This window comes from Numenius arquata, chromosome 5 (assembly GCF_964106895.1).
Source record: "Numenius arquata chromosome 5, bNumArq3.hap1.1, whole genome shotgun sequence".
In the NCBI taxonomy this organism is placed as follows: Eukaryota; Metazoa; Chordata; class Aves; order Charadriiformes; family Scolopacidae; genus Numenius; species Numenius arquata.
In genome coordinates, this window is record NC_133580.1 from 47,916,213 (window position 1) to 47,929,670 (window position 13,458).

The following is a 13,458-nucleotide window of genomic DNA, read 5'->3' on the forward strand; positions in this document are numbered from 1 at the left end:
TTCTGTCCAGGAAGAGGAAAAAAGGAAAGCAAAGGAAGAAGAGGAGAAGAGGGAGTATGAAGAGTACCTGAAGCTGAAGGAGAGTTTTGTAGTTGAAGAGGAAGGGGTTGAAGAATCAATGACAGAGGAAGAGGTATGTGTGTATGTTAGGCTATTAACGCAGTTTCCTTTACCTTTGTTAGACTCGGGTCGCCCTTACTGCATTCTGTCTCATGTAAAATGAACTTGAAATTAGGAGTTGGCCAGATGGTTTTGCTTGTAAAAGCTAGATTGTGTACATGGCACATGTTAACCTGGAGTGTTTCCTGGGGAATGCTACAGTCCCTAGTTCCCAACTCCTACAAATTAGTTTAGAGTACTAAGGCAAATGCCTATCACTAGAAATGAGTTCTCTCCTCCCTTAATGTGAGGACTGAAATAAAACTCATCATGAAACTCACATACTCTCTTATCATTGTCAGCTCTGCCCTACCCATATAAAGTGAGCCAGATGAAAGCAAGGCTAAATATGGAGTTTGGTAATGACCACATATTTTGGGAGGAATTGCTTGGGTTTGGTTTTATTTTCTAGACCAATGGAGCTGCTGTGAAATCAAATGAAAAACGTAGCTCTTGTCTTAAAAAGCTTCTTTTGAGAGAATTCACAGGACACAACCTAGGCGTTTGTGGGTTGTACGCTGGAAAGCTGTGTGTTCAGTGTTGCAAATGATTGCTATGGTTGATGGTATTTCAAATGGCCACATAACATTCTAGCATGCTCCTCCTGTGGCTGCCTGCAGACACGCTGCTGGGGTTATGGTGGTTGAAATGTGATACTTGACATAATATCACAGCAAACTTGAAAAAGTACTACTGTTGTGGGAGGCAGTGTTCTTATTCTGTCTGCTGAAGACCTGTTAGACTAATTTTAATTGCTATCAAATGCTGAAGTTGCTCTTGGGTTGTAGCTGTCAAATTTGAGCTGTCCAATGCATTTCATGGTAAGTATTTTTTCCAGGGCCATATGTACATTTGCTCCTTTGCTAAAGCAACCCTGTTGAGTTGAATGGTTTAAGGGGTTTGCCCTTAGTGTGACTGAGAGTGGCTTTGGGCTGAGGAGCTTGTAATGAGTTGATACCTCTTGACATTAGTCACAACTTCTCACTATGGACCCCTTTCCTTTAAGAGAAGTTCCTCCAGCATGCTAGGATTAACACCAAGAGAAGTTGTATCTGGTGATGGGGAATTTCCAAAGATGCAGAGAGCTGCGAAATGCATACTTTCTGTTTAAAGTTCCTTCAAAAATGTGTGTCTATCCTGTTAGAAGATCAGATTACAGATAAAATATTAGATTGTTCTACTTTAGACTCCCCTTAAAGCTAGAATGTGTTTTGTCGTCTGTGTTTCTACAGCTGCCTGTCAAGGAAAAATTAGTATTTCTATATGTGGGAACAGAGAAGGGTGTTCCTCACTCAAGAGAGCTGGCAGGCAGTTGATGATCCCTGGATCTCAACATAACATATCTTTGCTAGGGATGGGGAGATAGTATGTTAATAGTAGGTGATTCGAAAGTCATCTTTGGAAGCAATCACAAGTACTTAGTTATTTGGAGACACTAGCCCTGCAGAAATGGCAAGGCACCCTTTGCGCCTTGTGGTGGATAATGTATTGAAGCATTTTAGTATCCTTTTACAATAGCTGACTTAGCCTTGTGTTGTTGAGGCTAGCATGCTGAAACTCATGCTGAAAATTAAGGTCCTGAGACCAGACCTAAGCAGTTAATTAAGGCTGATTGATTTCCAGGGTTGCAGAGTAACTTGATCTCCTGTTAACTTCAATGCACGTTGTTTGCATTGCCTTTGAAAATTGAGTTGCTTATATTGAAATGGTGGATTTCAGGTGCATAGCTTTGAAAACGGCTTGAGCTTCCACATGTGTTGCGCAGCTGTGTGCTACACTGGAGCATCTGCATGAGCTGTCTCCTGAAGCATTCTGTACAAAATGTCCTTGGTGTGTATATGTGACTTAATACCCAATGCACAAACACACACATGTGGTTATTCCAGGGTATGTGTGATGTGAAGGATAAAAGATTCAAAGATTTCCTTTCAGAAAACACTTAAACACAAATTGTACTTGAGCTATATCCTGTCTTAGAAAACTAGGAATTTATGATAAGTATTAAGATTAAATCTATATTTTTATTTTCCAGTTCAAAAATCTCTCTCCTGTGTGTGTTTAAAACTTCAGAAGTGTGCAAACTAAACACTTTTACAATATTTGTAGTCAACAAGTTTGTGATGCATTTAATGTTCATGAGTTTAAAATAATAATTTTCTTTGCTGTATCCAGTCTCGCAGCTTTCTAATGGAATTTCTTGAATACGTTAAGGTAAGCTACCATTGGGCTTTCTCCTCCTTCCATACTTATTAGATTGTTTAAAATACCTTTGTCAAAGAGCCGAGTTGCAGAAAGAAGGGAAATCTTTACTTCTTTGATTTACTTAAATATTCAACAAGTAACAAAAGTGATACTTTAGATATAGTCTGCATTATTTACTTAACCACACATGAGCACGTCCATCATTGTTAAAATGGTTTGCAATTATAGCTATGTCTTGGCTTTTTGGGGCAGGATTGTAGCTCTTACCTTCTTTCATAGGGATAGGTGTTATAAACTCTGTACCTTGTGGATCACCCTCAGAGTTTATGATCATCAATGTTTGCTGTTGATTGGGACTTGGGACTTCCAGGCTTTTTGTTTGTGAACATCAGCTACTGATTTAGAAAACAGTCTCTATGTCTCGTGCCTGCCGTGCAGGATGTGCTTGTGTCTGAAACACTGGCATTGTAAAGGTCAATCCAACTTTTCGTGGGATTTCTTTTCTTGTTTTTGTCCATGCAATTTGCAATGTTGTCTGAATACTTGGAAGGAATATTTAAGGAGAAAAATACTTCTTAGTCTCCCTTTCATCATATTGTATGGTTGGTTATTTAAAACATGTGGTCTGTTAATGAGAATTTCCGCTTTTGATCTGTAAGGACAAATGCTTCTTTCTCCACTATTGCCATATCAAAGGTCAAATGCATTTTCCTACTCTTACTCTAACAATGTTATGCAAATCTTTTGTCCTAATGAATCCCTTTCTTCCTTTACTGGAAACTGGACTCTTATCTGACAATGTATGGCATGTGTGTGAAAGGCTTTATTAGTAAGCAAATGACTTGTGTACTTAGTGAAGTCCTAATCATTTTGTTAATCCAGAATCTCACACCCTGGGCCAGTTTTACCTGTCCATTACACCAGCAAAAACCTGGAGTTACAAGCAGATTTGTCTCATGAATAACTCTGCTCAAGAAGTTGAGTGATTGCCGTGTAGGTCTGAGCAATGACTCGATTGTTCAAGAGTCCCTGCAAAGTTACACTTTTTGCTTTGCTGCTCTCTCCTTCCTGAGTCACTGGCACTTTTGGTGGTGTATCCCATTGCCATCAGGCCACAGTGAGAGAGGCTGCTAGGTTTGCATCTCTCGTGCTTTCTGATCAACGTGATCTTGGGGTAATTGGGAAATGTGTAAGCTCGTAGCACTCAGATTCACGACTTGCCTTCGTTGCTGCAGCCCAAATGAAAATAACCCCAGTTCAGTAACCAAGTCCACAGCGTAAGCCGGTCCACTTGGATCAGAAGCAGCACCAAAAGCAGATGGGACAGTTGAGAATAGATTGGAAAAGCTATGGGTAACATGCTTAAAGAGCCTAAGTAAAACCATGGAGCAACGATGAGCCTTCAGATGGCACATTTCAGTTTGTAGCCATGCAGCAATTTCAATATTCTGTTTTCCATAGAAGCTGGAGAGATTTCTTTGAAGGGGAGGGGAACTTTAAAATGGCCATGTCTGTTAAGACCATCCTCTGTTTCAATTACTAACTGTGGAAATGGACTACATGGTACGGTGTGATCCCAGTTCACCCATTCCCATAAAACATTTTCAAGATATTGCCAAGCTGTGTATTAAGGAAAATGTGCTGTTCTTTATTGATAAACAAGCTGCCCTAGGATAACAGTAGGTGGAACAGTAGGATTTTTCAATGTCCTTTGTTATCTTCCACTAAAGATAGGAGGGTTTCCAAGGGATAACAGTAGGGTCTGATTCTGCACATTGCCCTCATGGTTGTGATGGGTGGAACAGATTAGTCACAAACTCTCAGTTCAGTGTTTAAGCACGTACGTGTCGTTTTATATTAGTCACTTCTACTTGACGTCAGAGAGAGCATGGGCTAAAAACCTAATTCAGAAGTGCTTCAACACCTGATTTCCTATGTAGACATGAGTTGCAGAACTGGGCCGTTGCTTTCTTTTGCAAGTTTGTTTTTTTTTTTTTAATCTTGAAAGTATGCTTAATATATAGATTATGTATTGCCCTCATCTTCCATTCTATTCACAGAAACTCTTGACTTATATGAAGAAGCAGTGCTAAGATGCTAGTAGCTGTCTGAAAAATGTGTAAATTAAAAGAGCAAATGGCATTTAAAAAAAAAAAAAAAGCTCTTCTGTTGAGTAACTTATTTTACTGGTATAACCAGCTGGAGGTAGCTCACCCAATGCTTCATTCCTTAAGGGTGTTTGAAATAAAATGCAGTCTCTTTTCTCCAGCTCTGCCTCATGGGATTGTTTTAAATGGAATTTTTCTTAAAGGCACCAAAAGGTTTGATTCCCGTAATTCTGCTTTTCTGAAAGCCGAGCGTTCCCCTTCCTTTGGGGGTTTCATAGTTGCCCTGCAACCAGTTTAACCCACCTGCTGCAATGTCACCACTTTACAGCTCAGGCTGTGGGGTTGTCACTGCTGCAGTTGCCATCCTGTGTGTTTGCTTCTTACAGTGGCCAGTCCTGAAGTTACAGACTCGACTGCTCTGCTCTCAGAGAAGCAGAATAACCAATTCTTAATGGAAGCCTTATGGTTTTACTTAGCAGTGCTGTAGCTGCACGACACGCCTTACAAACCAGCTCTGTGGGCTCTCTGAGCACTTCAGGAAAAGAATTAATAATTAAGTGGGCAGAGGTGAAAGAGTGGCTGAGCAGTTCCCTTGCTGTGGAGCACTAGCTCTATTGGCCCAGGGAGATAGGAGACTGCACTCTGTCCATCACGCTCTTCTCGCCTGCCTTGACAGCGTATCATTGAACACGTCTGAATTACAGCCAGTGAATTGAAACCACAAACTACATTTGAAAGGGATAGCAAAGGACTCGGAGGCTTTACCCCTTCCTGTTTTTTCTTTAAGAAAAATGATGCTTACAAGATAAGGAAAAAAATCTTTCTCATCTTAATCCTGGGGACTCTTACTCTGTTTCATTCCTTGCTGAGGACAGCAGCAGAATCATACCTTAAAGTAAATTAATTCTGTAAAGTGTAGATGTGTATATGTTGCTCTACGAAAGTTAAGAATGTCTCCAAAACATGAAGTGTGTGGTAAAGAGTTTTGCTGACTCGGGGCTTCACAATGTCATTATATTTCAGAGTGTGTGGGGAGTGCATCCTAATTCCACCCCACCCTTTGGGATCTTATTCACAGCAGGCTCTATCTTGAAAAGCTTCCAGTAAACGTGGTCATTGAGGGTGAATATCTTTGGGTGAAGGTTTAAACCCTGTTTTTCTTGTTTATGTAGCTTTGCAACCCACCCCCCCATCCTTTTAAAAGAAGATGTGACAAATCTTGGCAGTTCCCAGCTCTGAGAACTGAATTCCATGGACTGGTTCCAATTCCATGCGTTCAGTCCATGGTATTCAGTTCTCTAGCTTGGCTGCATCGAACTTCACAACTACTGAGTCTGTGTGTGGCTTTTTTTGTCTGATTTTATTAATGAGAAAGATTCATCTGTTTCAGTGTCCTTCCAGTGTTCTCTCAAGATCCGAAACAAATGCATTTATCACTTGAAGTATTGCATGTGATAGTATAAATGTAACTCTTGTGGCCGTACATATATGGCTCTTAGAAATGTAGTCCAGAATGTTAACTAAACAGATTTCAAAAGTTTTATATTTTCCAAGGTTCTTAAAAACAGCGTGTCCTTTTACTTCATTTAAACAGATGAGTTTCTAAAACTTTTGCAGACAAGAAAACAGGAACTAAGTAGCTCCAGACAAGTGCACCAGGTGTTTTCTCTGTAATTCTCTGGAGCTACAGAGAAGCATAAAACCAGATGTGAGCAGTGGTGACTGCGTCCTGACTGAGGCTGCAGTAAGAATCTCTGTCAAAAGCAAAATGAAAATTTGCAGTTCCTGCTTCTGCCTTTGTTCTCAGAGATCATCGTGCTGCCTGCACAGGAGCACGCTCCCAGTACGCTTCCAACGCTGACCATTTTAATAAGGTGTTCACTTGCTTAGGAAGATTATTATGGCATTAACACACATGACGTTAGTAAAACAGACTAAAGTACTTAATGCTGCCAGTCTTGTCTAGATTTTTACGTATGCTCTGATATATACCAGTGATCATTTTAAAATGTACTTTGAAACATCTCTCAAACAAAAAGGGATCTTGCTAAAGCATACTGGACATTAAAGGTAGCAGTTGAGAAACTCAGACGGCAGGGAAAACCAAGCCATGGTGGCAGTTTATTGTGCTTGTGCTCATCCTGTCCTCCTAAGGTAAGAAAAGGCTCAGGATGAACACTGGCAAATGTATTTGAATCCTCACTTAAGTGGGTCAGAGCATTAGTCTTTCCACAGAGCAGATTGGTTTAAGTAACTTAAGGTAGAGTTTTTCATCACAGAAAACTGTTTACTAGGAGAAGTTAGTTAGAAAGATGAAGTAGAACCCGTCAATTAAATTCATTTTTTATTTGAAAAGAAAATCAATATTCTGATTGATCAACCTTCTGATTCATCAGCTGCGTTTAACTCTTGTTTGTTTCCATAGAAAGCAAAGGTAATCCAGCTGGAGGACTTGGCTTCACATTTGGGTTTAAGAACACAGGTAAGTACTAACTTTTGGGGTGCCAGTACAAGCAATGAGTTTAAAAGGACAGGAGAGAAAGTGGGTAAATAAGGGTAATATCTGTGCATCTCAGCATTACTGAAAACACTTGGATTTTGGTGAAGATAAGCAAAGTCAGCCCTAAAAATGTGGCCATTCATCAAAGTACCAGCCAGCCAGTGAAGGGTTGTTGGTTTACAAGATTGTTTCAGTGAAAAGTGCTCAGTCTGCCTCTTGCACAGCTGCCTGTTGGCTAATGGATCCTATAGTGTTTGCAAATCTACTCATAGAGCAGTGCAGAGTACTTGGGAATCTTAATACTTAAGAAAGTTGTCCCTCTCAGCACCACATAAGCCTGCGAAAAGTGAGCTCATGGTGTGATATCTATATGGTTTTTTTCCTCCTTTTTTCATTTTTCTGGTCTTTAAACATTTTTTGGTTTGACTCTGAAGAACAGTTGTGGTTTGATTTATTTTAACTTGAGCACATTTGACGTGTGTTTCTAAGTGACCATTTTTTTCTGTTGTTCTGTACCTAATCTGATTTTGGGGTGCCCCTTCACAGCAACTTACACTGCTGTAAGTCCAGACTACTGTGCCTCTGCCTCTCTCTTAAACCAGCACTTCATTTAAGCATACAGTGAGGCAGTTAAGGGAAGTTATCTGGTTGAAATCTAAACTATAATTTGCTTCTGCAGTCACATCAATAGAAGAAAGGGAGAGAGGCAGAACTGTGGAAACCAATATTTAGATACTAGCTTAAGGTGTAATGGAACAGCATACTTGGACTAACTATAGAGTTAACCCAGCAACAAATTCAGCAGGTTGTTTTTTGGATTGGTAAAAGAGATTTCCTCTTAAATGTAGCATGAAAAAAAAAATATATATAAAAAGCTCTGGAATGTATTAAGTGTAGCCAGGTTCTTGGAGAAGTACCTCAGTGTGCTTCATGGAACTGGCATGTTGTATTGGCATGATACAGCCTTTCCCTGGGAATATGCATATAACCACCCCCTCCCATAAAACTGACAGCTAATTTAGCAATTAAAGTCTCTTTTGAGGATAGCTAAGTTATTTGAACACCCCAAAATGCAGAAGCTCACTTCATCCTTCTAAGACCAAAGGGCTTACTGCATCTGTCTCCATGGAAATACTGATGTATATCCTTCACCAAAGTCTTTAGTGCAGAGGAATTAGATGCAAGCCTCCATCTGTAGCTTTTCTGAACATGTGAAATATTTTTTTATTTCCTCTTGATCAACTTGTTATTCCTTTTTCCCTTCTGAACAGGATGCAATTAACAGAATCCAGGACCTGATGGCAGATGGCACTCTAACAGGTGACAGTCAAAACATAAAGGGACTTTATTTTAGCTGGTGAATAGGTGGTGCAGAAAATGCTTTAAGTATGATAGAGGCGTCCAGTGTAATTTCTGTTTTAAACTGTAGAAGATCCTAATAGGACTTCATAAATGGAAATTTTTATTATCCCTGCTTCAGCTGCCATGAAGCTACTGTTTAAAGCACTATGGGTTGTGATTGCTTCTATGATCCATTATACAGAGGTGGGGGGTGAATGTCCCCAGCAGTCAGGAACCAGCACAAGTTTCTGCTTGTTGATTCAGCCCTGCTGAAGACCTTTTGCTGAGCAGCCATCTGCAAGTGATGTCTTCTGAAATCTGAATTTGAAAGAATCACTTCAATGTTTTAGGGTAGTTTACAAGCCTGTTTTTAAGGTGCTGTGGCTAAAGCCAGTACCAGGGTACGGCACACTGTGGGAGAGGCAAACATCCCAGAGCACTCCAGGACACTGTAGTAAGTGAAGTGCTTGTTCCTAACCACGTACCCATGCAATCACAGTTGGAACGTAAGCAGAGACTGAGCACATGGGTAGCTCCCTGTCTGAACAAGTCTGTTTTGTTGCTGGACAGTCTTTTTCTTTCCAAGAGTGAAGTAGGAGAAGGTGCCAATGTAAACATTGACCTGATACTGTGGCTGTGGCCGGGAAGCAACTATCTTGGTGGGTACATACGGAGTACCATTCAAGTGACCTAAAAGTGCTCTGAATCAAAGCATGAGGATGTGTGCTGTCCTGGCGCCTTCTGTGGCCTAAAAGGCTTCCCAGTGAGGCTCTCTGCCATGCATTTGGTCCTGTAATTTGTTAAGAACAGAGAGGTCTGTTCTTGTTCTTGATGGAGCAACTGAAATACGGAAATTGAGCTTCATTCCCTTTCAGAGGGTAAGTTGGAATGGCTGAGCTGGGCCCCACAGGGTTTCTGAATTGCCTCCTGGGCTGCTCTGTCTTTCTCCACCAGCTGCCTCGGCCCAGAACATCAGCACCGAAACTATATACCTGAAGTAGCTGCTGTGGTACTACCAGCTGGCTGCGTACAATGAAAGGAATGTGTTACTTTGCTGAACAAAATTGCTCTTACCAAGGCACTCGGCTATTGTCATAGCCGTGCTCAAAGACCCAACAGTAGAGAGGAGATAAAAGCCTGACTGCTAACACGTTGTTCTGCCTGCCCTAGATATGAAATGCAGCCTCAGCAGTTTGAACATCCCTTCCCAAAGCAGTGACTGATGTCTGTCGGGAAGTGAGAGGAGCCAAAGTGCTGACTTCAAGGTCCTTTCTTTCCCCCTGCAGGTGTGATTGATGACAGAGGAAAGTTCATCTACATCACTCCAGAGGAGATGGCTGCCGTGGCTCAGTATATCAAACAGAGAGGACGAGTATCCATCGCAGAGCTGGCCCAAGCAAGCAATTCCCTCATCAATCTCCAGCCTGAGAGCCAAGCTGTTGCTCCAACCATGGCATGAAATTGTGGCGTGAGAAAAATACAGCAGGATATTAACCTTTTAATGAATAAGCCACATAATTAAAATCACACAAGAACCCCTCTAGTCCATTCACGGTGCTTGAAGATAAGATGTTCTTTTTAAGCATCAGCTGCAAGACTTGATTAAAACTTTTGCTGTTAGAGCTCATATAAAATAGGACAGTCTTTTGTGCGACAGAGGCTTGCCAAGAACCTGGGGCTAAAACACACTGATGCACCCGTACCCCAGGAATATCAGTAATTTGTACATGGTTACTTTATCTTGGCAGTCTCACATGACTATACCCAGACTTTTTATTGTTGCCAGATTCTGATGTCTGTATCAAATAGATTTGATTTTGATTGTATTTGGAATTCTCCAGACTTGCTCTTCACTTATGGAACTGTACAGCTTCGTGGCAGTGATGTATATGGCCCAGAATAATAGGTGTGTAGGGCTGAGGCTTGCAGACTTATTTTTCTCTATAAACATTGGACAGACAGAGTAAAAAGAAAATACTGCCTATGTGTCTCTGTTCTTACTGAAATGTATACTGAAACTCTAGAAAGAGTGCTTGCTATGTCATGAGAACTTCCAGAGGTTTATTTCAGAAAACCTTTGCTATAGAAATGTTTTGCTTGGTTTATACAACATAAAAAGTTTGCTCGCAGCCAAGCTGCGTTATTTTTCTGTAGCCAAGAGACAGAAACACCTCAAGGGAAAGGCTAACTCGCCTCATTGTGCAGGCCAATTCTACTGATACCAACCAGATTCTGATGATTCATCCTTTGAAGTAAGAGCCAGCTCAGTGTGTCTGAAGGCCTCAGACACTCCCACCCCATGGGCTTTGGGTTTTGGATGGATGGGGTTTTTTTAAACAAAAAATTCAGGCACTGTGAGTCATGCAATTAATGTTACAAGTAAATGCTTATACTGATCCCTAAAATTAATCTATTAATATTTCCTGCATAAGAATATTTATTTTTTTAATAGCCTAATTGATGATTTGTTACTTCTTTCTGAAATCAACAGAATCTATGTGGATACACAGTCACCGGGGAGGGCAAGAGGGGCTGGCTTTGTCTCTGCCCAATTTAGACATAATTTGAGTAGACTAAAAGCTGCATTATCAGTGAGATGAGATAGCAATAAAACAATGAAAGGAAGCATATTTCCTTCTTACTCTCTGCACTACTGCTGAATGTGATACTCTGCAGGAGTGCTGAGTTACAGTGCAGCACCACACATTGCTGTGAAAGATGAGTACGTCGTTACCGCGCTGCAGAGCAATAACCAGCAGAGAGATTACTTGATATTTGAGGCTTGTAAAGTCTCTTAATGGCAAAATCAAATTTTGAATAATTATTATTTTGTTCTGCCCTAAACTATTCTTGTAATAAAATATATTGAAAGAGTTGCAGAGATTTGTATTAGAGATTTTTTTTATAATGAGTTAAAGGATTTTCTGAGATAAAGGAGCCAGCCAGCAATGTTACAGACTCCAGAGTGCCAGTCAAAGACTAGAGGTATTTTGTTAAATCCACTGAAATCACTCCAAAGTACACTGAATTTCTATGGATGTAACAAATAGCACCACATTCGCTGTGCAGTGCAAGCTTGCTTCTGCTGGGCTGGTACAACTGCACCAGAAAACTGCTGTGCCCCTTTAGCATGGGCCAGCTGTCTGCCGAGAATGGTGTGTGCAGTCCCCTTTTACACACCTCTCTGTCTTAGCTCGGACAAGATTTGTGTCTGATAATAGCGCAATAATTCAAACCATTTCATTATTGAAGTTTTGCAGGGCTGTGCCAAAGCCAAAAGGCTTGTTTGTGGTTCATTGACAGGTCGCAGAAAGAGTGATTGAAAGCTGCAGTTTAGAGGAGGTGCTCAGCAGAAGAACGTGATGACAAAGTGTTTATTGGGAGCCAAATTCATGGTCTTTTAGAGGGCTCTAACAATAAATAACAGGTGCCTCGGAACTGCCACTTGCCTGAGCTCCTGTTGCAAGCTCTGAAGGAGTGTTTCCATATGCAGTGAAGCACGCGAGGCAGGCAAGGTAGCCAGACCGAACCCTTTCATCTGAGATACGGGTCACCTGATAAGCTTTGTAGATCTTCCTGCATGTTGTCTGTCTTTGTGGGAGACTAGATTTAACCTGTGGGTCCCTCCTAATACTGAGCTTATACCTATTGCTAGGGTCTGGGGGTCTATGCTTGCCGTGATTCCCTACTAGAGAATCCTAATATTGCATTTTGGACCTGACCCTGTCTCTGCCGTTTCTGAGATTGTGGAGTTGCTGTATGGAAACTGGAGCACAGGTCTGGTGATGATCTTTGGAAGAGCCACCGTCACCTGGCTTGACCATGTTGTGGTCTCAGCTGTAACATCAGCCAGGATAAGACGTGACCATGTAGCTGTGCCAGCCCCTGGTCTGGCTGTTGTAATCCTCTCTCATCCTCTTCCACTATTTTTTCATTCCCATTCTTTGCGCCCAATTGCATCATATCAGTGCTCAGGAAAACTCATTTCCCTCATATTTGGTTTGGGTGCTGTGTGATCTTTGCTGCGTGTGAGCTGAGAGGCCAGCCGCTTATGTGAGACATATAAAAAATAGAGGGGGGAAAAAAATGCAGATAACAGAAAGCATGTGTAGGCTCTTACGAAAACCCATGCAGAAGGAAACTGCTCTGCCGTGTTTCACTTGGTGAGGCTTCCTAGGTCACTGTAGAGCCTGAGCCTGCAGGAGGTAAGGAGAGATGGGTGTTGGTGCTCTGACCCATGGGTCCTGTTCAGGTCTGTGCCTTGGGGAACAGCCACCACTACTAAATTGCAACTGATTTTTCTATTAAAGAGCATTATGCTATTTTCTGGGAATCCACTTATGGAGTCCAAGATGGTGACAGTTTAAAAGCATGAATACAATGACTTCGGGCTATTTGTTGCATGGTTTATAAATGAAACCATTCAAACCAATGCTGCTTCTTAAATCGGTGTTCGTGGTTTTTTTCTGTGGAAGTGGATGGGGAAGAAGTTAAGAACTATGCCCCAAAAATTATTTCACTGAAAGAATTCATAAATCTTGTGATAACTCACATTTCATATATCCAACAAGAAGAGACACCTAATGAGAAGGCACTACTTTAGAGGACTAAATTAAGGGACTGGCATTAAACTAGGGGACACCCCCAGGCATCGTGGCCATGGCTGAGATGGGAGGTGTCCCCCATGTGTCCTGGGTGAGGATGGAGGCTCAGGATGCTGGTGAAGAGGTGGAATGGTCCATCAGCGCCTGAGGTCAGGTCCTCTCCTCCTTCCCCAATGTTTATAGCTAGCCCTGACTCTGCTTCGCAGGGAACCACAGTCCTGCTGGGCAATACAAGATGTGCCTGACTCCTCCAGAGCACCCATCCTCCCTGCAGGCTTACGGAAAATTTTACAGGGTCAAGCACAAAACCCAGCCACCACCTTCATCTGTGTCAGCGTGGTCCCTTTCGTCACATCTGGCACAGTCAGCGGTAAAATACAGGGTGGTAAAATGCCAGCAAAACAGTAAATACAGTAAAATAGCAAAATACTGGGGTGCACCGTAGATTTTGGGTGTTGTGAATATTTTTGCGAGCGAGCGTTAGCTGGTTGTGGCTCACGACGCAGAACTGGTGCGGGGCTCAGCTAAGCTCTGCCGGGGCTCG

At 41.7% G+C, this 13,458-nt stretch overlaps 1 protein-coding gene across 1 annotated transcript in view; it reads left to right on the plus strand.

The window, feature by feature from the left end:
• Positions 1-11,188, plus strand: part of DDRGK1 (DDRGK domain containing 1) — a 39,389-nt gene extending 28,201 nt beyond the window's left edge. Inside the window, exons 5-9 of the mRNA XM_074147299.1 lie at positions 11-133; positions 2,332-2,370; positions 6,895-6,951; positions 8,241-8,289; positions 9,597-11,188. Coding sequence (XP_074003400.1) covers positions 11-133; positions 2,332-2,370; positions 6,895-6,951; positions 8,241-8,289; positions 9,597-9,769 — 441 coding nt within the window. The 3' untranslated portion in view covers positions 9,770-11,188. The remainder of the gene's footprint in view (positions 1-10; positions 134-2,331; positions 2,371-6,894; positions 6,952-8,240; positions 8,290-9,596) is intronic.
• The last annotated feature ends 2,270 nt before the right edge of the window (positions 11,189-13,458 follow it).